The 23,342-nt window shown below is 36.1% G+C and overlaps 2 protein-coding genes across 6 annotated transcripts in view; one reads left to right on the top strand and one right to left on the bottom strand.

Annotated features, from left to right (window-relative positions):
- LOC135691280 (enhancer of mRNA-decapping protein 4) overlaps window positions 1–2,152 on the top strand; it is a 41,789-nt gene extending 39,637 nt beyond the window's left edge. For all 3 annotated transcript variants that reach the window (XM_065209097.2, XM_065209095.2, XM_065209096.2), the window contains exons 23-24: window positions 239–456; window positions 1,249–2,152. In XM_065209097.2, coding sequence (XP_065065169.2) covers window positions 239–456; window positions 1,249–1,453 — 423 coding nt within the window. In that variant the 3' untranslated portion in view covers window positions 1,454–2,152. The remainder of the gene's footprint in view (window positions 1–238; window positions 457–1,248) is intronic.
- LOC135691285 (gamma-aminobutyric acid receptor subunit rho-1) lies at window positions 249–22,858 on the bottom strand. Of its 3 annotated transcripts, none has more exons than XR_016145300.1 (10): window positions 15,072–15,924; window positions 12,290–12,336; window positions 10,694–10,786; window positions 8,743–8,810; window positions 7,792–8,006; window positions 6,790–6,872; window positions 5,885–6,028; window positions 4,703–5,025; window positions 1,650–4,010; window positions 249–1,610 (listed from the first exon to the last, which is right to left on the bottom strand). XR_016145300.1 is itself a non-coding variant. In XM_065209103.2 (10 exons), the coding sequence occupies exons 2-10, from the start codon at window positions 15,083–15,085 to the stop codon at window positions 3,777–3,779; spliced, it is 1,221 nt and encodes a 406-aa protein (XP_065065175.2). In that variant the 5' UTR covers window positions 15,086–15,140; window positions 22,440–22,858; the 3' UTR covers window positions 249–3,776. The 3 variants fall into 3 exon arrangements, 2 of the variants coding, with proteins under 2 accessions (XP_065065175.2, XP_065065173.2); XM_065209103.2 differs by adding an exon at window positions 22,440–22,858 and having other exon boundaries at window positions 249–4,010; window positions 15,072–15,140; XM_065209101.2 differs by having other exon boundaries at window positions 249–4,010.
- Between the last annotated feature and the right edge of the window lie 484 nt (window positions 22,859–23,342).

The following is a 23,342-nucleotide window of genomic DNA, read 5'->3' as shown; positions in this document are numbered from 1 at the left end:
ATGTGACTTACTTATGAATGAAAAACTATTCTTGGTAAAGAAAAGACCCTTTCCCACCTGAACACTTGAAAATAGACCATCATATTTTATAAGTACAACTTTGATGTCAATATACTCACAATTACAATATACTTGTATATAAGCTGAATAATTTTATATACACCTACACTAGCCAACTTTTTCATCAAAATTTCTCCTAATAGTTTGTTAATCAAAACAAATAATTAACTTGTTATAGGATCAGTTAAACAAGAACATCGAATCTTTGGATTACAATAATGCCTTCACGATCGCATTGAATGCTGGTGATCTCAATATGGTATTGTACGTTTGCCAAAGAGTGGATGCGGAAGACCTTTTCTCAAAGAAAGGCAATGCTTTGTCGCAGCCCGTTATTTTGTCACTTATCCAGCAGCTTTCAGCCGAGCTGACTATTGAGACTGACCTTAAAGTCAAGTAAGCCTTTTTAATTGTTTCCATAAGTCATTTACAGCAAAAAAATCAGCAATCACATCACGCAATATTTTCCTTAAACAGAATTCGACAGTTTTTTTGAAATTATTCAATCCACTCTTAACTTCCTACCTCACCTATGTCTATATATTCAGCCACTTTAGCAGCCTCTTGCTCCCAACTAAGGATTAGCGAATGATTCATATTATCGGAATACATTGTCTTGCACTCTTTATACTTTCCCAAGGCAAACTTGTTTATACATGCCAGTCCTCCATTTCATTGCATTTCAGAGTCTAGATGCAAGAGCCATAGATTATCCGTAGCTTACTGAGAATCTAATTTTAAATACAAAAGACGTCGCTTTGTCGTGCAAGGCGTTTATAGTTTGTCTATTTGCCATCTTCAACAACCTTTTGCAGCTTTAGTTTGAAACCGGAATAGGCCCTTTTTTGTGCAGTTTTTCCTAGTTATCCATAGTATGTTATACAGCCCTTCTATCGCACCATATCAACAAAGCATAACCAATTTGTGCCATGTTTCACCAGAATGTCTTCTGAAAAAGAAACTGGTTGTTGAGTTTCGCTTATTGTATTCAAAAGCTTGCGCTCACAGCGGTCTTGGTTAGGTCCATAGAGCAGCTTGATGTTTCTAAAATCGCTGCAACTTTAGCTATTCCCTAGCTGAAAGACTATGTTAATTTATCTTTCACAAAAGCGACCTGGGGTCTGTATGGATCAATAGTTTGTCGTGTTGATTGCCTGTTTTTTCTATTGTTACCTGATTTTTTTTCAGCTATTTATCTGAAGCTATTACTGCTTTGGATCAGAAAGATGAGATTACCGCTGAACACATGCCAAGGGTTCTTGAAAACCTTTCCATACAAGTCAACAATGCTACTACTTTGTTAAAGGAAACAGAACCCAGTAACCAATTCATAAAATCATTGAAAGTTTTAAGACAGCTCGTCAAAGCAGCTCTAAAGGGTGCTGCCCACTAATGTTCTGGTACCATGGTATCTACTAGAAATCTTTCGCTGTATAAAACAATGATTTGAGTAAGACCCAGGCTAAAGGATTGGTCACGTGAAAAAAAGACTTGTGCCCAGGAAAAAGACCTGATCGCTTGAAAAGATACCTGATCACGTGGACAAAGACCTGATCACGTGGACAGAGCCTGATCACGTGGACAGAGACCTGATCACACGAAGATTGATTACGTTAAACTAAGTACTTTTAACAAAGGCAAACAGAACTGGAATTTTCCGTCGTTATCGATTCTTCTAACTTTAGTGTTAAATATATTTGCAAAATTTTAGTTTGTTCAGTTTGTTTTTAAGCTTGTTTTGTTAATGTAAAATACTCATGTTTTTTCAGTAGCCAGTTTATTTTTTCTTGTTTCCTTGTATGAAGAGCGGCATCTTCGATATGAAATATAGCAAATTTATCGTCCTTGTTTTTATATCCTTAAGATATTATGTGAATTCTTTTATATCTTTGCTTCATATCTTTTATATCATATTTTGTTTCTAAACAAAGCCATAATCCCGCAAAGGATTGTTTAAATGTTGTTTTCCAGGAAGGTCTTTGAAAGACATCTAGAGGAAATTTTGCATTTTATTTTTCCTTATTCGTCTATTCATTCTTAAGGATATCTCTTAAGTTCTTTTATCATGATGTAATGGAAAACTTTTATCCAAGTAATCGTTTTTTTTGTCTCCTTTTTAACCTATTTACAGATTTAGCTAGAGTCTAGATGCATCTTGCTGCTAATTCTTTTGTTTGTCGTATGTAACTTGTGCTCGTCGTCCCCATGATGATCCTCGAATAACAGCCAGAATAAATTTTTGGACAGATTTTGTGGCGATTTTTCATGCATCTAAGAAACACTTTGAATAAAATGGGACAGACGCCTTTTTGTTAAGAAATGAAATGTTTGTTCGTTTCACAAAACGTTTGTCTGTTTCATGATACGTAAGTTCGTTTTATCAAACGTTTCTTGAGAATTTTTAAAGTAGTTTGTTTTATTTTCAATGAAAGGAAGCTAGATAATTACATAATTTCTTGGTCTTAAGTAAATTTTGAATTTTATAAGGATGTTACTTCATTTCCCTGCAATGGCTGTAGGCCTATAACTACTTTCATTTTTATGATTTTTAATTTATTCCTATAATTTATTTCAATTCTCCAAAATATTCTCAAAATCAACTATTCACTGTCCTTGTATTGGCAGTGGCATTATATTGTGCCTGGTTTTTCCCATTGCTAGACAGCGGAGTCAGCATTTAATCAAGACAGTTGACATACCTATCCGAGTCTGACACTCTTTGACATTAAGCTATTTTTCTTTCATTGTCTTTCTATCATATATTTTGTGCTAGGAGCAGCTGCAATGGCTTGACGATTCTAACCTGCTTAAGAAGCAGAAAGATTATCATAACATCTTTTTCAATGGATCATATTCATTAAATCTCCTGTCTTTCGACAATATCCATTATGCTTTGCTGCCGTGCTTTGTATTCAGAAATGCTGTTTAGCCGCAGTTGTAGTCAGATTTTGTTGACATTTCTGATCAAGTTTAATTGGTCCAATCTCGTATTATTAAGAAATATTTTTCATGGCTGTATAGAACTGATTCATTTGCTCAATAGGTAATTTCAGGTTTTTGTCTTGTCACCCTGGTGTTTTGGTTTCATGAATGCGTTGTCGCTTGTTTACTGCGATAGTCTGTCTGTATAGTAAATCGTTTGTCTTCCACAAAGTCCATCAACAATATGTCACTTATATTACAAAGCCTTCGAATACTATGAAGAGAAAATCTTTATGGCTGTTTATATGAGATGAAATGCTTTAGTTAAAGCACAACATGTTTGATCTAATCTATCCTTTCAATATGGACGGATATGAAATATAAAGTATGTATATATACCATTCAACCAATAAATATTTCAGTATTTTATAATTTAATATAGGTAGATATATGCAATAATGCCAGTTCCAAAGATATATTTATTTATGTTTAATTGAGATAAATTTATATCAATAGCATGGAAGGCCATGGAAATCTAATTGCTCTCGAGACTATGTTTCAATGTTTGCGCTTGTGAGGCAAAGTAGAACGGAAGCTTTCATAGCCCCGAAACCTTCTGTAGTCATATTCAGGTGTCGTTTGCAAGCCTCCTTTGCAGTAATTGAAAAGGAGGTCTATAACTGGTTCCAAAAGGAGGTCTATAACTGGTTCCAAAAGGAGATCTATAACTGTTTGTAAATGTTGAAACGTTGATAGCACCGCATAGTCTTGTGTTTCCTGAACGATATTGGCTGTCACGTTTTATTCACAAAGTATCCTATGTATGCAGCTACAAATGCAGCATATAACAGAGGAACTATCAATCTGGAATAATAATCAACAAAATGCACGTCGTCGTAGTAGTAATTTTTATCGCAGCGTTGAGCAATAGTTCTTGCTTCTAGTTGCTTTCCCTCCTTTTGCTCTTGATCTCCATTAGGAAGACTATCCGCTAGCCCGTTCGCAATCACAATTACCTTCTTCTTCTTCTAAAGACAAAAGAAAGATCTTTTTGAGAAGCAATTCGTCCTGGAATGTTTTCTACACATTCCAGTTAAGAAGGAAATACATTTGTGGCGTGCGTGGTAATTTCTTTCAGTATGACATCTTTTCCATGAGATTGTTAGAAAATTTTTTAACGAGCAGGTCCTAAAGTTCTTATGATGGGTTATAGGAATTGTGAAGAAAACTAATTTTTAAGACTGTTGATCATTCTTCAACTTTTTAGTAACAAATTGTCAAGGAGGTTAGGCTGATTTACCAAAGTTTTATTTTAGATCTTTCACCTGAAATTACATTCTAGCAGATTTGTGAACATTCGTAAGCTGATTTTTTTTTTATAAACTCTTGCTCTTTTGATAAGACATTGCTTCAAGGTAAGGAGAAGTTTCGATACGAAATGGGGATTTTGAACCACAGGCAACGTATGTGTTGTAAAGGGAAACTTCTCGTCATTTTTAATCAATACAAAGACATGGCAAAGTTTTTATGATTGCAAATGCACAACCACAACAGGCTGATACTTCACTGTCTCACATGTAAAAGCAATCAAAAGAAAATCTGCTCACGTTGACATTACGCCATGTTGCCATTTAAAATCAAATAGGTGGAAGTATTGGCTGATTTTAGGGTAACAGGGTGATGCTAATACAAAGGTACCTTTGATAAATCCATACATTACCTTGACTTTGGGAGGGGTATTCAGGACGATGAGGTATTCTACCATTGACAGCATAACAAAAACCAAATTTGTCATGAGAAATATCTGAATTGCGGTTGTATAATCAACTCGAGTTATCTTCAAGCCTTCTTGTTGAATTACAAATATTGTAGACAAGAAGTTCGTCACGATCAGCGTAACCCTCGCCGGCACAGCTTTTGGCGGGATCCAAAACGTGGCCCATGTCAGTATTACGAGAAGTGTTGTTGGCATATACCCACTGAACAGATGGTAAGTAAATGTACGTTTGACGTTGACTGCAGCCACAAGAGATACGAACTTCTCTGGGGAAATTAAAGAATAAGACACATTAACACAAATAACTGTTTTTCTGGGTTTTCCTAAAGCTCATTATTTCTATTTGACACCAGCACTTCTTTAAAAGCATCGTTACAATTAATCGGGCACTGTAACTGAAGCATAGCAGAGAGAGGGTAAGTCCTTTGTACACAATATTTGCTTAAAGGAGATTTCTTCATTGGATTGGAGCGCAGTTGAACTTTTCGTCAAAGGGGCCTTTTTCAACGGAAACCTTATTGAGGGAAGCGGGAAAAGGTTATAGGGTTCTTTTAACGGGTAGAAACGCAACATGGCTCGACAATGTGAATGGCAGATTGGCACTCCTTTTTATCAAGGACATGCGCTTAGTCCAATTCTTTTTATATTTGCATTTGTTGTACAAATATAAATATTAGTTATAGTAAGGATTTGAGAGCTGTTTTTACGTTCTAAGTGTTGATCTAGCTAAACTTTAGGCATGTGAATTTGGGGCGATAGAAATTGGGGGGGGGGGGCGTGCTGTAAATCATTTTCCACGAAGTTAGCCCAACTTGTGCCCAGGTGTATCAATCTTGCTACTTTTCCAAATGCCTATGATTGTAAATGTGCATGATCTTTGTTACATCTTTCAAAGTTGTCAGGCCACCGTAGGGAATTTTGGCGTGAACGCGTCAATAGTTATTGAAAGATGACGTGCCCAGGAGATGTTTCGTTGGTGCATGGCAAATTATCGTTTGAATCTGTTTGAAGTGCAGCAGTCGTACTGGAATTTCAACATATACTTGCAAGAACGCTTAAAAACTCAGATGATGAGACAGTTTGTAAAGAAAAAGAAGTCTAAATCAGGTATGTAGTTGTACATACCTCCGTTATCGAAGATTGTCACGTCAGTTTCTCCATGAATGCTTACCAAATCATATCCTGATAGCTGCACATGTTCAGAAAAATACTCGACAGGAATTTTTGCATCCTTCCAAGAGAGTGACATCTCTCTCCCAGTAAATGCGTCTGCAAGAAATGTTAGTTGCGCTATCAAAATTTTACTTCTGGTGTAATGTCTGGGGGTGCAGAGGCATCATGGTGGCCCCATGCTATGACCTTTTGGCAACTTGCTTTTGTCAAGAAAATCATCCTGCCCTTCAACCAATTTGAGCGTTTTCTGCCCCTTTTTGTATAAGGCGTGAACTCTGAAGAGTGTCAAACGAAAAGCTTTAGTTTACTAAATGTTTGTTTTTTTCAAAGCCATTTACAAGTTTTGTACCACCAAAAGATTGTCTAGCAATTTTCCAAACTCATGCTTTTCTAAGGTTAATTGTTTTAGTCTTCAGCCCTTTTTCATGAATGGAACTCATAAATAAGACATCGCAAACTATAGAAGCCATTGTCACGTTGTTATAGGGTTAAAGAGTGTTGCTGAAAAAGCTTGGCAAGTTAAAATGACTGGGTTTTTTAACGTGGATTTATTTCACGAGGGGGTCATCCGGGTTTGCGAAACAACGGAATTTGAGCAAAATTATTCGCAGATTTTGGAATTCCGGCTATTTCTCGAAGAAATGGCACGGATTTTCATGTTATTCATACTTGCCGGACGCAGATTTTCACGGAAAAGTTGAACGGAATAAGGAATTTCTACGAAAATTGTACAGATTTGCTTGTGCAAAGGAACTTGGTCACATCTTGGTTTTCTGGACAGCAGCATTTAACCAGAGAAATCAGATAAAAGACAAAGAAAATTAAGACAAAATAAATAGAAGTCGAGGAAGACTCACAGCTTTCTAATACAACTTTGCAGATCTGCTTGTCAAAGGGGTAGTTTGAGAGATGCATTTTGCAAAAGGTCTTCAATGTGAGCCTAAACAGAAATAATCAGTTTCAATACATCAATCAGAAGAGTCCAGAAATCACCATTACCTTCCTCCGGATGAAATTGGCCCTACTACCTGCTTTCCTCAAATTTGTTCTTTGTATCTTTTAATTATGAGTTTTTTTTATAAATATAATATAAGTGAAACTATCAATGGTTTGGCGGTCTTTGCTCTTTTGCAGGAAAAGAGAAAAGTTCAAGCACAATTGTAAATTCCTTTCGTTCTGTATACCCTTATCAAGTTATGCATTGGTCTTTCATAAAACTACTGCATCGTTGCATAACCTTCCTCCGGCTAACAGCCGTGGAATAATAATGTTTTCTGGACTCTTTCTATCAGTTTGCTTAAACTGGAACAAAGCGTTACTGAGCTTTGCATAATAATGTTTCTTCAGAGTTAGCTTGATCATTTTTATTTCAAGAACTCTATTTGATCAGTTTTTCAATTCATTCCAAATTTACATAAAGATGCAAGACATAACTGAATAAGTTTGAAAAAGACTAAATCTGCAGTAAGTTTATCACTCAGATTTGAAATATTATAATAAAAGTTGCAGTTAAGGCCCTGTTTCCAATGGAAACGCAGCCTCATTATCGATTTAACAGTATCAAGTTGAGGCCAACAAAACGGATTACTGGACTTCAAGATTAAATCCGTTCGTTATAGTACTGGGAATCACAAAACCTTTGTAGTCTATTGTTTCTTTCCTCTAGAATCAAACAAGCCGTAGACTCAGAAATATACTTTTTCCTACCCTCTTCAACTAAAATTCAACCATGCCTCTTATAAATTAATTGCGAGGCTTTCGTGTAATTATTGGGTCGTGACAATAATCTGCACGTAATAGTTAGCATTGAATGGCATAAGTGATTGCTACATATGTAAAACAAAGCTTCCCTTTCGTACCTTATGCTTGTGTAAACCGTTCCGTTAGGCCCTATTATGGTTCTTGCGCTAGGAGTAAGAGTTTTGTGATGTTTAATATCAACGGCATTTGGAAAGAACGTGTCCGGTACCCATATTGTATCACTTGGATCACCATTGAAGTTGAATGCCTCATTTCCAAAATCAAGCCTCTCATCTCTCCACCAATGCCGTAAGTAAAAGTCCAGGCCAAGTGTCTGAAAGATTTCGTTTCCATTAAATAGCAACATATAAATGAATGCTATAACCTGGGGTAAAAGCTGGGTTAATGCTGAACGTTGTAGATATTAATATGCTACAAACAAGATTTTGACTGTTCAGCTGTTTCCATATCTATACCTATTTATTGTGATCCCTGTTATTCTGAATATCTAGAATACTGCTTTCCCTCTCCTGTAAACACTAAACGCTGGAAAGGGTTAATAGGAACACTTTTCTGCTGTCCCTTTGGAACCTCGTTTTGTAAAACGGATCACCCTAATGCTTGCTGTAAAAAATTATGTAGCTTCACGTTAGAAAGTCCAAACCCAGATGATTAAGCAAGTAATACCCTCTATTGTTTTTTGGCTTCTGTTTGAGCCTATTTCATTTCATCTAAGATAAAAGGGAATGCTCGGAATAGAAACATAATTTCAGCTCAGCATGGAAGCAGGTGCTTTATTGGCGTGTTGTTAGTAGATATTCCTGGAGTTAAAGAAAAATTTTTGTTTTTGTTCGGACAACAGTATTCTATGGAAGCCGATTGGAAACAGATTTACGCGGTTGGGAGAAAATCAGTTGAATTAACTTGTACAAAGCCTTGTAAAAAGTTTTGAAAATGTCATATTTCTTAAGAATATTCTGCGTTTTTAGCAGTGCTTGACAAGTATAGCTTTATAGATCCATAACAACAAGCAGAACGGCAATTTGTAAAGTATATTAGATTTCACTTACCAGGCTTTTTTCGTCGACTGGGCCTAGACCAATGACTCCCAACTTCACGGAAACATTTACTGCTGACACTGGAAACAAAACAATAAGAAACTTTCAGTTCCCCAAACACTTTCAACTGATTGCGCCTTTTATATACCCTTTGTCTACGTTACGATATACTGCAGTTTCAGGTAACAGGGAGCTGCTGAGGGGGCCTCGTAGAGTTGTTTTGGGGGGGGGGGGCGAGCTAAAAGTATATCCTTGCAACATCATGGTATAAGTTTTGAGTTTATTACAGCATAGTACAAAGGAGTTTAATCTATCAGTGGTCGGATTTTACATTGCAGTTCTAGTTCTCTATCATCTTTTTTTTTAATTAACACTCGTTTTGTATCCTAATTCCTAAGCAAGCCTTGTTTTATTACAACTATTATTTACCATTTCTAAATTCATTCTAAGTTAAAAAATACTTGATGTCTTGTTTCTGGCCAACATCACAATGTCTTTGCTTGATGGTAGAATTAAGAAAAGCCTGTCCATTCTCATCAACTAATGGTCATATTTGAAGTCGCAGCCTCTCCCCAACCCACAAAAATTCCTAATTACATTCCTAATGACCTTCCTGTATAGGGTATAAAATCAGAAGCGTAATGTAGAGAAATTGTTTTAATGCTTAAAATCTCAATCTTTTTTATAATGTGGCCCGCAATCTTTTGTTCCTGTGTTGCATTGAAAGTTTGCATTTACCTAAAAATACGTTTTACTGGTCAATGGGACCTGTCTTGTACTTGCAATAAAAGTTTGCAGTTTTTTGTAATTGTGTCTACTAGATGAGACAGAGCAATATCATCACAAGATTCCAATTTCAAAATGCTGAAGTAGATTTTTACTGTCATCATATCAAATTAATCGTGTTTACTATTTTCAGACAATGCCCAGCAAAGCTGGACAGATTGAAATCCCACTGGCTGATTCAATGAATTGAAATTTTAGTCTGTAACAGATTACAATATATCGTCCGTATTCCTTTATTTTTGATAAATATTTCTTTCACCATTGCCTGCAGCTCACCGCACATTGTCTGTTATCATGATTTTGATCCCCTTATAAATTTCTTCTACTGGTGGCAACGTTGAAAAAGTCTACTTGCCATACATGATATCCAAGCTTCATCTTGAAGGTATTTATCCCCCTTTGTCAAGTAAAAGGTAAATGAAAAAGATTTTTCTACGGACTATTAGCAGAAATCCTAACCCCAGTGGTTGTTGAGTCGTGAGAATTAGAACAGAGAAACGAGTCTTGTTGAATCGGTCAAGGCAGAGACCTGGGTATCACTATTACGTCATATCTATCATTACGTCATAGTTATCATTGCTATCAATACCGTCCATCCCCATTTCTTACAAGGATTGACTCTGCTCATTCAAGCACTCCGCACTAGCCCTGATTTAGTTTAGCCGTGTTATTAAGGTATTTAAAATCTAACTTGCATTTAACAGCCGCTGTTCTACTTTGCTGAGTTGGACAAGGATAGTTAGGATGAGCTAAGCAGCTAACAACCCATCTGAACTAACCGTTTTTCAATTTGGAAACAAATCTGCAAATTGTTTTCAAATTCTGCTGTCAACCTATTTTCAGTCAGCCATAAATTTCGTTTTTAACAACTGTATCTTGTTATGATTTACTTAAAAGTTTAAGATTGGAGACTGTGTCCCAGTCCTGCCTGTCTGTCTTACAATCTCGAGCCACCAAACATAAAAAAGGTATTTGTAAAATACTTTAGTCAACTTAGCTTGTCTTAACTTAAAAATAACTTGTCTTAACTTAAAAATAACTTGTCTTAACTTAAAACTCAACAAGCTGCCGTTCCACACTTCAAAATGAGCAGCAAGAAGAATCAATGTCTGCAAATTTAGGACATTAGTTCGGCCTAGCCTTGCTTATCCCTTGGCCTTTCTGTGTCAATGCTTACCGTTATGATATGGCCTAACTCTTTTGTCATATGTCTTCAGCCTTTCAGTCAATTGTTTAGAGATATCAGCACTGCTTGCAAGAGCCAAGTGTCCTATAATTTGAATATGGACCGAGTCAAAAAAATAAAGTAATATCAGAACTTGAAAATGGCTTTGAAGAAAGCAAACATTTTACAACATATTAAAAGCTTTTTTGTCTGACACTCCTCAGAGCATAAAACGTCAGAATCAGGGTCTGAAAGAACACGATGTAAAATATATACCCAGTTGTGGATCAAAATAGGCCGATCAGAAAAACGCAAGCACAAGACCGGTATAGTTGACCAATCAGTGCCGCGAGTCTAGTGAAAAATTACCACTGGAGGCCAAGAGAGTAAACGAACTCCTTCTGTCTACACAATGGCGGGTTTTTCGTTTGTATGTAGATCGACTCCAAAACTGCTAGATGGAAGGACGACCGGGGTCTGCCAATTATCCGAAACATGTCGTGATTATAGAGTTTTGCACAATCTGGGTTAACTAAAAGATGTTGACTGATGGCAGAATCACTTGTTTTAACAGTGTTTCTAGACCTACAAGATCGAGGAGGCTGTTCTCTTTGAAGGGCAGTTTGTGGGGCTACATAGGACGCACAATCTAAAGATTGGGGAATAGGATAAAACAGCATGTTCCTTCCAACATAAGAAACAAAACTGCCATTATGTCAGACGAATGTCAGAGTGTCAGACGAAAAAGCTTTTAGTAAGTTATAAAATGTTTGCTTTATCCAAAGCCAAATCAAATTCTGTACCGCAAAAAATTGTTAATATCAGAAAATTAAAAATACATTTTGGACAGTAATCAGTCTCTTTGTTGGCCAATTGAACATTGTAACGACAAATCAGTTATCATAATGTAGAATTTTTTTTTACCACTCTTGCTATACCTCAAGAAAAAAATTCGTAAGAAGAGTACATTCCCTTCAAATTCTTAAGCTGAGCTGGTCATACTAGGCTGGTCATACGGTGAGTTTAAAGCTTTCTGTGTAATGTAGATGCTGTTCAGGCACGTAAATGTCGAAGGGGTGTGGGGTGTCAAATCCCAAATCTTTGAAATTCCTTGAATTAGTCCGAAGAGCCGGGGGAGGGGGGGGCTTGGGGGGCTTAAGTAGCATAAGTAAAATATTTTAAGTTTGTAAAATATAGCTGTTGTTACACTTATTTATCAGGGTTGCCCCCCCCCCCCGCTCAAACAAAAAGTTATATCTCTGTCTTTGATTTCAAGCACGGATATCTTGTGCATCTCCATTTTTTTGAGATGGTTTTGCTATAGAGGTTATTTGTCATATTTATTCTTATAAAGGCTAATAACTTCGTCCAGACAAGAAGTTGTGGTTGCATACTTGTGAAACCAGTGACAGAGTCACATGAAAGAACTGATCACGTGATTTCTAATGTGTTACAAAAATGTATCCAAGGCATAAAATATTCAACAAAGCTGAATGTACCCAAATCAAGAGCAAAAACCAAGGTTAGGCACTTTGCTCGATTGTTGTAGAAACTTCCCCGTCTTGTGTATTAAAAATTAAAATGAGCTTTGATGCAAATCATACTTACGTTCTGTGTTTGTAATGAAAATTGTCACGAGGAGAAGCAAGGAAATACTGGAAAAGAATCGCCAAATTGTCTTTAAAAGATCAAGAACTGTCAATTCAATCAACGACAAACGAAAACTTGTATTGAATAACTCATGCTCTAGAAGACTGCAAACAAATGAGACGATAAAAACAAATCAGAAAGAACTGCAAAGCCACATTACGAATTAATTAACTATTCCAGGAAACTTTACTCTAGTCCAAACTATGAAACGTAGATTTCTGTACCAAAAGTGCAATATTTACATTTATTTTTACAAACTATTTCATATGCGTAAGTCGTTTCGAGTGAACTCTCAGAACATATCCTATTATTGCTCATTTTTTAATTTCTAAAAGATTAATAGTGCTTTTTTGTTGATTTTGAGATTATAGTCCTTAGGCTTTTTTTTATATAACAAATTTCGACGTATTTCATCGCATTTCTGAATCTACGATCAATTAAGATTATTTCCGTCGAATAAGAACCGACCAAACTTCATGAAAGCTGCCTTTCGAAATGATCCAAACAGAACGTAACTAAATGTAATTCATCAAAAAAAATTCGCTAAATTACGTTGAGTTAAGATGAAATGTGCTTTATGACTTTCATATTTCGTGAAAATTGTGGACCATGAATTGAGATGAAATGCGTCGAAATACGTTATAAGGAAACCAGCCTTTAGCAAGGTGACAATTATGCTTCGTAGAATAATATTGTATTCAGAGTTTGCTGAAGTTGAAAAATACTTCAAGAAAAAATAACGGTTATCCATTCAAACATTAGCTACCAGAATTAAAGAGCTTCAAAATGACAAAAGGCCACCTGAAACCTGAAAAATGAAGCTGTTAAACACTAGTGGTAGCCAGTGGCGGACTGGCAGGGATGCTAGGTTGCGATCGCAACCCGGGCCTTTTCAACTTCATAACAATCGGGCTTACCCTCCCCCCCCCCCGTATGTCTATGTATAGAGTGCTCCCCCCCCCCTGGGATCTATGTTCAAGAGAATACAAGTCACAGAAATGAAGATAAAATCCTTAGAAAGAAACATTTCAGTATTGCTTACCAGGGGCGTTGTGGCTAGGCGGGACACGGGGAAATTTATCGGTGGCCCCCTTTCGAGTGAGCTTGAAAAACCCAGGAAAATATCTAATATGAACAAAATCTTTCGTGAGAAAACGCCGCACATACATGTATACTCAAGTTCACAGTTCAGAATTAGAGGAGGTCAAAATTTACAAACAGGCAACTGTGAAAGAGATGAGTGGAATATGAGCAGGGCTTCCAAGAGGGGGACAAGGAGGGGCAAACTCTCCCAGGGCCTCAAGGTCTAGGGGTTCTCTTAAAGCAAGGAGTTTCAAATTAAGAACTGAATTTTAACGAAACGCAACAAAGTATGCCTAAAAATTTGTAAAGCGAGGTAAACGACTGTAAAAAGCATTCTGAATCGTGTTTCAAGCTACTTTAAAGGGCGTGGCCGAAAATTTTTTCCCTCGCTTCGCTCGCAGTGCATATATGTCTTCTGTTGCACTTTTGTTAGTATCAATTGTGCATTACAGCATTGAATTTGTTCCTCATTTTCTGCAGTCTTAAAGTATCTATGGTTAGAGAAAAGGAGCTACACCCTCAACAAAGATAGCAGATGAACCTTTCAAAATGATAAAAACTGGGATCTTTTTAATATTTCATAGGTGCATGGTTTCCAGGTACACATCATTTTTGGCGACTTGGGTTTATGATTGGAGATATCATACACAAGATTGGGCCCCCTTATGATAACTTTCTCCCGGCCCTTTTCTAGGAGCCACAACCCCCCTGTTGCTTGCATTATACGTAGTACGGGCCCCTTTTCTGTATATAGCAACCCGAGAGATTTGCTGCCAGTCCGCCTCTGGTGGTAGCTAGGGTGTCACTAGGCTAATAATGGACCAACAATCAGAAAATATGCTAGGCACACCTGCTTGATCTATATCAGCTAAATAGGTTAATTAATCAATGAATGAATTTAAATTGAACTCACAAGTAGAGTAATAAATCTTTTTATAGCGGAAAAGCAAATATAATGTGAAAAATATAAAAAAAGAATTGGCTAGATATGATTATTTAACAATGTTCGGCTAGTACAAAAACATTGGTAAATGTTTGGAACTCAAACTCAAAACTGTGTGAATGCCTGCTATTTTCATGGCTGAAAATCGGTATAACCAAATGACCTTATTGAGACAAAAAGTTTGAGATGGTACAAATATGAAAATACTCCACAGTTGGTATCAAGGGTTCAAATTTTGTTACAAAATCAACTAGACAGAAACCCACTGTTGTTGATAGTCTCCGATCGTAAAATTTTAAATATCACTCAAGTTTAACGTTGTAGCGGCAGTAGCAGACATCAAATAAAAAGCAGATAATTATCTAAAAAACCATGTTTCCTTAAAAGACATGTTACTTTACCAAAATTTAACAAACTACGATTTCACCTCCAGCTAATCCAATTCTTTGTTATTCTTACAATTCATGTTATTCGTCAGCTTTAATAAGAATTAATCCCACGTATATATTTGCGTCAGAACTTGGAACAATTTTGTTTGTAATATATACGACCTTATCTGGCTTTTTGCAGTGGTCCAGCTTTTATTCAATTCGCTCGCAACTTAAATCAAATCAGTTAATATTTGATTTAATACCTCGACACTGGTTGCAGTGATGGTATTGGCATTGCAAAAAAGTAGATAATACTGTTGAGAGTAAAGTTTAAGTTTATTACCTTGCTTGATTCATCGTATGTGTGAAACCGTGATTGATTCCGGTGTTGTTTGCTCTTCTGCTCGGTAATCTAGAAATTGAATACCACATCTGTTTGCATAAAAACGTTGATACCTGGTAATATGCTTCAGCTTGTGTAAAGATGTAACATAACAGAACTTCCCTTCAACCTAGTATTACTGATAAATGTTCACTCAATCTACCTGTTGCTTGAAAATCCGGAACAATGCCTCAATAAGGAAGGTTCCGGATTTTGGCAAACCGCATACCAAAGAACCTGCAGTGGATACAAGTTGCGTCGAGGCAATGAACCTGAAGTTGCCAATGGATAAATAACTCATACGTGCCAAGTGAATTCCTTTTTATGGCAATTCATAGTATATTGATTCATACTTCCTTCAAATAACATATTCAGACAATAACATACTTCGAACAGTGGCATCGCTTGACCGTTCAGACTAGGGGGTGGAGGGTCATCAATTGAAAAATTTAGGTGCCATTTCACCTACTGATAGCTGATTTTACCGACAAACTAAGGATTTTGTAGACAAATTGAAGATTAACTGACGAATTCACGAAGTATTTATTGGAGGGGTGCTAGACACCCCCTACATTCTCCGCTAGCTACGCACCTACAGAGAATTACAATATTTAGCTAGAGCACGGGTCAACCCGCGAATCAAACGAGAGACTTGTAACGCGACAAATATAAGCATAGACCAATTCGACTTACGACCTCATTTTAAAAAATTCTTCAAATTATTTTGTACAGAATTTTTGACCTCAGATTCGGATTGCGAGCAATGATTTTAGTATGCTTGGAAGTTTTCACTATGGTATTGCTCACGATATTAATTTTGTAACGACAAAAAGATAAAAAATTTTATAAGGGATTTGACCGTGATTTGCGACTAGGGGGGTAAAGTCCCCCCCCCCCCCCCCGAATGATTTTTGCGGTCAAATCTTCATTTCTCCGTAAAATCTAAACTACAAGCACAAACAATATGAAAAATTTTAGCCGGCCTAACTTTATGGTGATAAAACCAAATTTGAGCCCTAAAAAGTTGTATAATTAGGTTAGGGGAAATTTTCAAAACGAGGCCATAAGTCGAATGGGTGTGTTGCGTCGAAAAAGAATCCACGTGACGTAAATATCAAAGTATAGTTCAAAGCCACCGCTTACGGCTCGAATAATTTTTTATAGGAATCTTATGGAAACAAATATTTTCTAAAACCTGATATTCATATATGCTTATAATAGAAATAATATTTTTTCTAACACTGGGAGGTTGACTTGGAAAGGCCATAGCTCTTCTGTCTTTGATCTTTGTTAATGGTGCGAGATCCACTTTAGCTAGAAATAATCAAGTTTGCTTTGTGAATGATTTTTTTAACAAGGAGCTTGTGTTCGGATTGTCAAGCAGATGCTGAGACATAATTGTGTTTATAAATTTTCATCTAGGATCCCGGACTGTTTTTATTCGAAATAACATAAATGCCGTTGCAAACAGTTAAATTCAAATTTCATAGAATAGTTTCGTAATTTGTGCCAAAAATTGTCTCGACAGGTTGTATCCTATGGATTTAACGCAAAATAAAAGAAATTTTAGAGTTACAATTTTTTCTCGGGAGTACTGTATTGAAGGAATAATTATTGGCTCTTAAAGTATAAACAAAATCCACATGATGCGCAGGTATAGGTGCAACAGACCAGTGGCGTAGCCAGGATTGGAAGATTGGAGGGGAAAGATGAGCCCGACAACAGAGGGTCCGGGGCTTTAACCCGGGAAAATTTTTGCTGACCACACCCTTAAGAATTTTTGAAAACGCCCCATTTTGTAAATGTGTTTGGAAAAGCTATAGCTTTGTCACGTGGCAATGAGTGACTGATCAAACACAGTAACCGTCATATGTAAGCTTTTTGTGATTGAGTCCATTCTTCAACTGTCTATTTCCTTCACATTTCCTCCAATATATTATCAATTGGGTAAGACGAGGATTATATTCTCAATTGGGTAAGACGAGGAAGCGCTACGTGTAAAAACTGATTTTCCGAAGATGTAAGCAAATATCTAAAAATAATAAGGAGTATGCATAAGTTTCAAACTAAGTTCATTATCCTTTGAGCAAAACTGCAAAATCCCCGAGAAGCATTTCAGAATCCAGTTTTTTCCGCTTTGCCATTAAAATTTCTATTTGATCAGAAACTTCTAAAGAATTTGAGGGATTTTCTATATAAACCCTAAAACGGGGGAAAATTGTAAACCATTTAGTAGAGGTACAGACAAGGGTACACTGCAAGCGAAGAGAATAGAAAATTTTTGCGACCACGCCCTTTAGATTTGCTTGAAATTTCAGAATATTTTTTATTGTCGGTTGCTTGCATTCTCTAAAACGTTTCAATTTTGTCTGAAATATCAACCCCCCCCCCCCCCTTGAATTGCTAATTTTATTGCAGATTTGCACTTTTCTCAGACACCAACTTTTTGTGCATTGATGTCAATGTGTTTTTAAAAAATTGACCTTGCTTTCATCTAAATTCGAAACTCGCCTGTATATATGTAACATATGTAGATTTTCAATGAAAAAACAACTTGTTTGACGTTTCGCTGTAAGCTTCTTCAGAAACATATGTATGTATATATAAAAATCGTTTTTATGTTAGATATACTTTAATAGATAGATTTGTTAGATATATTTCATTTTTTGCTTTTGTTTTAGTAGGCTTCAGTTAGCAGTTATTTTGCTATCACTTCAAGCGCCTACTATAAATTAATTGATAATAATAATAATAATAATAATGAAGGGCGGCCGCCCTCTTACCCTCCCCTTGCTACGCTACTGCTTCAGACCCTTCCCTTTGAAAGTAGAGGCTTGGATATTGTTAATAAGCAGGTTCAATTGCCATGCTCATCGGTAATATAATTTAGGCCTATATATGACACTCCATTTTATAGAAAATCGTCCAAAATAGGTCTATCATGTCATATCAATTTGCAAAAAAGCATATAGATTCTAACTCAACTTGGAAGCAAAATCATAAAGTACATTATAATTTTCGAATTTTCGAGCATATGACAACCATTGTTAGTCTTGGTTATATAGAATCACAAGAAACCAAAGTCAACTATATGGAATCCTGAAAAACAAAATTTTGTTTGTGAAGCAACTTTAAATAGTGATGTAATGTATAATATTTTAAAAACTTTAGACCCCGTTTACAAGAGAGTGGATCCGGGTTTCCGGATCGGATCCAAAAGAGTACGTATAGGCCTTGCGTTTACACGGGAACTGTTGGATCCGTATACTTTTGGGTCCGCTATCAGAGGTGACAGATTACCTCTGACACATTTGGCAGATTGTTATTGCAAGATTTTTCTCTAAGTTTTATTTGTCGGCGGTGATGTTAAATGAAAACACATGTCGTTGCCTACATTTTTGCTATTGGTAAAAGAGAACCATGTTTCACTTTCTTTGGCATAAATTGTTTCCTAAAAATGATAATATCTTTCTTAGCTTAAAGAGAGAGCTTTTGCAAGCCCCTGGCTGCTTACACGAGAAGGAGAATCTTTCATTACCTTATCTGGGTTCCAGAAGCAATTTTTCTTGCAGTTTCTGTCTTATTTTTTGCATAAAAAGAGGCATTAGGATAGCTTTGCTTTGTCTGACCTGTATGATTTCCCATTTCTGTAAACAATTCTGATAAAATTATACGGGATGAAACAGATGGCGATCTAATGAAAATAATATATCTATTGAGAAAGAACTAGCAGGTATTTGAAAGCGAAATTTCAGTCAAAGATTTACATATAAAATCAAGATATTAATTGCAAGATAAAATCAGCAATACTTTAATCGGATTCATTCCACAATTACGCACTTCCACAGATTTCTGTCAAGGTGCTTATGTAAATAACTATGAACGAAAGAAAAGCCGCAGAAAGTAAACCTGAATGCGTGCAGAGTTGGTCTTTTGAAGTAAGCATGCGACTTGTAATAAATAGACCATTCCCTTATTACCTCAGAGTCAATCGACAAGAAGTGGCGATCCGTCGATCAACTATTAGCAAATCACAAACCTTTTGAAGTGTTATAACGCTTTTTGATAGGCCAAGTGCTTAAAACCAATTTAGTCTGAAGCAGAAAACAAAATTTTTAGAATGCAATCAAGATTATTCTGCAACCTGAAAGCTTTTCTCCAAATGATCATTTCCAAAGAAAGATATACTGAAACAAATATTGCTAAAGGCAAAAGATTTGTCCTGAATCGACTAATTTCTAAATTCCTAACTAAAATGGGCTGAAGAAATTCTGACTTGTCATCTTTTTGATGACACCACAAGTCAGGTTAAAGATACTGTTTGAGGCAAACTAGGTTTTTATTTGTGTAATGCCGATTATGGGAAGTGTTTAACTTAAAACTATTGTAAGAATAAAACTGCAATTTCTCATCATGTGAAATATACAATTGCCAATAATATGGCTGAAAGTCTATCGCTTTCTTAACGATCTCCTTTTGGTGTTCTAAAAGCGAAATATTGATTTTTTAAATTGCATTCTTATAATATTGTGCAAAATTCCATCTTTACATTTTTCAAAGTTTTCAAAGCTCCATTAATTGTCAACTAAAAAGCCTGGCAAGCATTAATCACCACAAATGAACATCTTCATGATACATTGGTATTCGAATATAGCCGCATACATTTTACTTTTTGTATTATTTCTTTTGTTCTATTCGTCTGCTTTTCTGAATTTATATTTTTTCAGGTTTCCTGATAAAAATACCAGCTCGATTCAGAAACATTTTTCTGTAATCTGCCAAAAACCAGGCATCAATAGATAAAGAAGATATTGGGAATTGTTTTAACTGGCTGCTTGATTTACAAGTCACTTAAATAGATTAGCATATATTGTAATATTGGCATCTTTTAGTAAAGTTTGGCAGGTGCTAGTTACTTGAAAACTGCGACCATTAATTCAAAACTAGAAATTAGAAGCTCCTCTAATAAAAAAAGGCACAAATCGACTTCTTTTCTCAATTAATTACTGTGCAACAAAACACGACATCTGGTTCTTTTTTGACAAAAATTCTAAAGACGTTATCTTATAACACAATCTTCGATATTACTAGGTTCACTTTGCTTTCGAATAAACTATTCAATCGGTACTATGATGCCATGCTGCTAGAAATGAATTGGCAGACGTCAACAGCGTAGCCAAGGTGGCAGGATAATGGGCAGTAGCGTAGAACTCTCCTAGGGAGCTTCTTTATGGCCCTAATATTTTTATGTTATGGTCATGCGCTAAAGAATGCTGGAAAACAACCCTTTGTGCAAGCTAAATATAGCAAACAATGCAATTTATTTCAGATCAACTTATTTCTGACATTAATCTTTTTAGAGGCCAGTACTCTAACCACGAGAGGTTGGCAAGGGTCGTCGCCAAAGTTGGTGCGGGGGGAGGGAGTGCGGTACCCCCGCAACAATTTGTCCGTCGGCACATTCAGGGTTTTTGCCGGGCCAAAGAAACAATTTTTGCACTTACCCTGTAACCTTCTTGCAACAGTTGTAACGTATTACATTTCCATAGTATCTGAACTTTCAAAATATGGCGCTAAAGTGTGAAATTGGAAACAAAAACGCCTAAAAGCAGCATATAAGAGTATTTATCTTTTGACCACACCCTTGAAGAGTGCGACAGGCCCTTTTTTGTCGGCAATAAGCACTACTTTACCCTTCCAAAAATGTTTTTTGGTTTCACCTCTGGGGCTCGGCCTACCTCCTTTGCCTCTAGCAAGCTAATCATTCAATAACAAAAATCATATAACTACAATCGCGAGAATAAATATATCTTAAAAAGCCTCATTTCTGATGCTCTCATAAAACATGAAATTCAGAGAAGCAGTTCTTTGTATTTGATTGGCTGAAGATCCTTAAAGGTTGCTACAGTGGCGGAAATAAAACTTTCTGAGTTGTGGGATAGACAAAGGGTGGTGCTACGGGGATGCTTGGGAGGGGGGTGTGACACCCCAGCAAAAGTTTTGAGTTGGTTCTTTATTCAGCAGATTGTGCTTACTCGTCAAACTTTGTGGTGACATAGCTTGAAAAATCAATAATAATAGGTGCTGGTATATTTGATTGTTTCCATTCTCATTTCTATTTGATCCTCTTCGCTTTTCGGCAAGTTTATACCTTAACTGTTAATTGGCAAACTGGAACCAGTGAGAACCAAACTCCACATTACAATGATTCGTGGTTGAGTGGGCGAATGACGAGAATGATTACCAGAAGATCGAATAAAGTAATCCAATAGCGTTCCGCCTGTGGATATTAATTCTAATAGTAAGGTTATTTTGTAATGTAGCAAAAATTGCTTCAATGGGTGCATTTTCCAGTGAACTGGACGCATCAAAATTCGAAGTTTTCCTTCACTTCATAGTACATTTCATGTGCTTGTTTATTGTTCGTGACACAATTATCTGCGAGCAAGCAAAAATTTAATCTCTCTTAGTGAAAATGTTCCCTGCTTTGTTTAATGATTGAATTAAGAAGGTTTTGCGATATCAAAGAAAGTTTCTTAAAGAAAAGGCTGTCTCAATTTTCTTTTTGACGACTGGCCTTGCACGCCTGTCTACCTACCATCCCATCGCTGAGACAATTTTTTTTGTCAAACGTAATTATATAAGCCAATGCTTAATTTTTTGATTTTATTTTGCTTTAGACTGCTATTGTTAAAATAGAATGATTTTATGTAGTCTGTTGCTATTTGTTATAGACACTTAGAGATTTTGCAGTTTTTGCGCTAGAGGTGTTTCTCTGTATTAATAAAACAGTTAACGTTTTGGTAGGCAGTCTTTTGTCTTGATTTAGTACGTAATTTACAGAATTGCTATTTTAATGCTAGCTGAAAAGCTCCCCTTCTACATTGTTATTGAAAAATTGCATTACGTAATTGTTAAAATATCATTCAGGATGGTGTTGAAAGGTTGGGGGTTAACGGGGGTTAAGATACGTGCCTACCTCTAAAGTAACGGAAAAATATTAATTTTTCAGATTAGAAATGAACCTTAAAAAGTAGTAATCAAATATGATATTGCACAGAAGAACAAGAATATAGAGCACGAAGATAGATAGTGCATCAGGAGACCCGATAAAATTGTGGAAAAAAACGAAAAATTGAAAAGGAACAAGATAAAAAAGAGGAAGTAAATATATGATGAAAATAGTCAAATTCAATCTGCTTCAATTTCGCTGAAAAGGTATCCTGACAGATCTTTAGCCAAGGTTTTTGAAATGCCATGTAAAACATTTCATATCCTAATTCTAAACAGACAATCAACAATAAACAAAACTGATACATCTTTACTTACCAAAACAGCTTGCAAATAATGACGAAGAAACAACTGACGATGAAGAAACAAACTGCGGATTTATTTCTTTTTTGATGGTCCGGTTGATCTCAAATATTTACATACAACGCGAATAGCACTTCAAACTTTGATGAGGAATAAAACACTTTCAATCAGTTTTCGCAACTGCTGGTAGAGACTTCTCTTTGTTTTGCTCTCATGCATTAATATATAACTATAAAAGGCCACACTATATGAAGAAGTTTACTGAAGCCAACCCTAAAACTGTCAGCTTCATTCGCCTCTTTGTTGTGAGCTGTCTTACAATTTTGACAGCCACCTTCTGGGTATCACCTGCAGCACTTTTATCTTATACAGAAATTGTTTTGAAAAGAAGCACAGTCGGGACTAATAAACTTGCTGCTTTGTTTCTTCATTTTTATCAAGAATAGACAAAGAGTATCTCTTCATACGACCTTCTGGTCCCAAAATTCAGGTCAAGAGAAGTTATCTGAATTTGACCTAGATGATAGGTTTTTTTTAGATTTAACTTTTGAAAATCAATTTTTCTAAAGGTTGATCTAAATGTAGTACAAAGTTGGATGCAGCCATGGTTGCTTCAAGTTTCCATAAAAACAAGATATATTAAATCTTGAATGTGCCGGTGCACCCAGTATGCGCTTAGGTTGTATTAGAACTGTTCCAAAGTTCCAAAATTAACACTTGTAATGTGTCAGCTAAGACTTTCACAAGCGCGGTTCTTCAAAGGCAATCGAAAGTTAAAAAATGGGTTTAAGCCATCTTTCAATCACGAATTGACCAATAAGTGAGTGCGATTCCACTCACACGCTTATTGATTGGCTATACACGTAATTTAAGTAACAGAACAGAACGTCGTATTCGTTTCTATAAACCTATCCCGTG

This window comes from Rhopilema esculentum, chromosome 4, assembly GCF_057945365.1.
Source record: "Rhopilema esculentum isolate cy_ngs chromosome 4, ASM5794536v1, whole genome shotgun sequence".
NCBI lineage: Eukaryota > Metazoa > Cnidaria > Scyphozoa > Rhizostomeae > Rhizostomatidae > Rhopilema > Rhopilema esculentum.
This window is presented reverse-complemented; position numbering and strand designations above follow the sequence as displayed.

Coding starts and splice junctions, on each gene's coding strand:
- LOC135691285 (XM_065209101.2), bottom strand. CDS start 15,160: ATGTGGTATTCAATTTCTAGATTACCGAGCAGAAGAGCAAACAACACC. Junction 12,337..15,071: donor CATACGATGAATCAAGCAAG/GTAATAAACTTA, acceptor ATTCTTTTCCAG/TATTTCCTTGCTTCTCCTCG. Junction 10,787..12,289: donor TTTCATTACAAACACAGAAC/GTAAGTATGATT, acceptor TTCAAATTATAG/GACACTTGGCTCTTGCAAGC.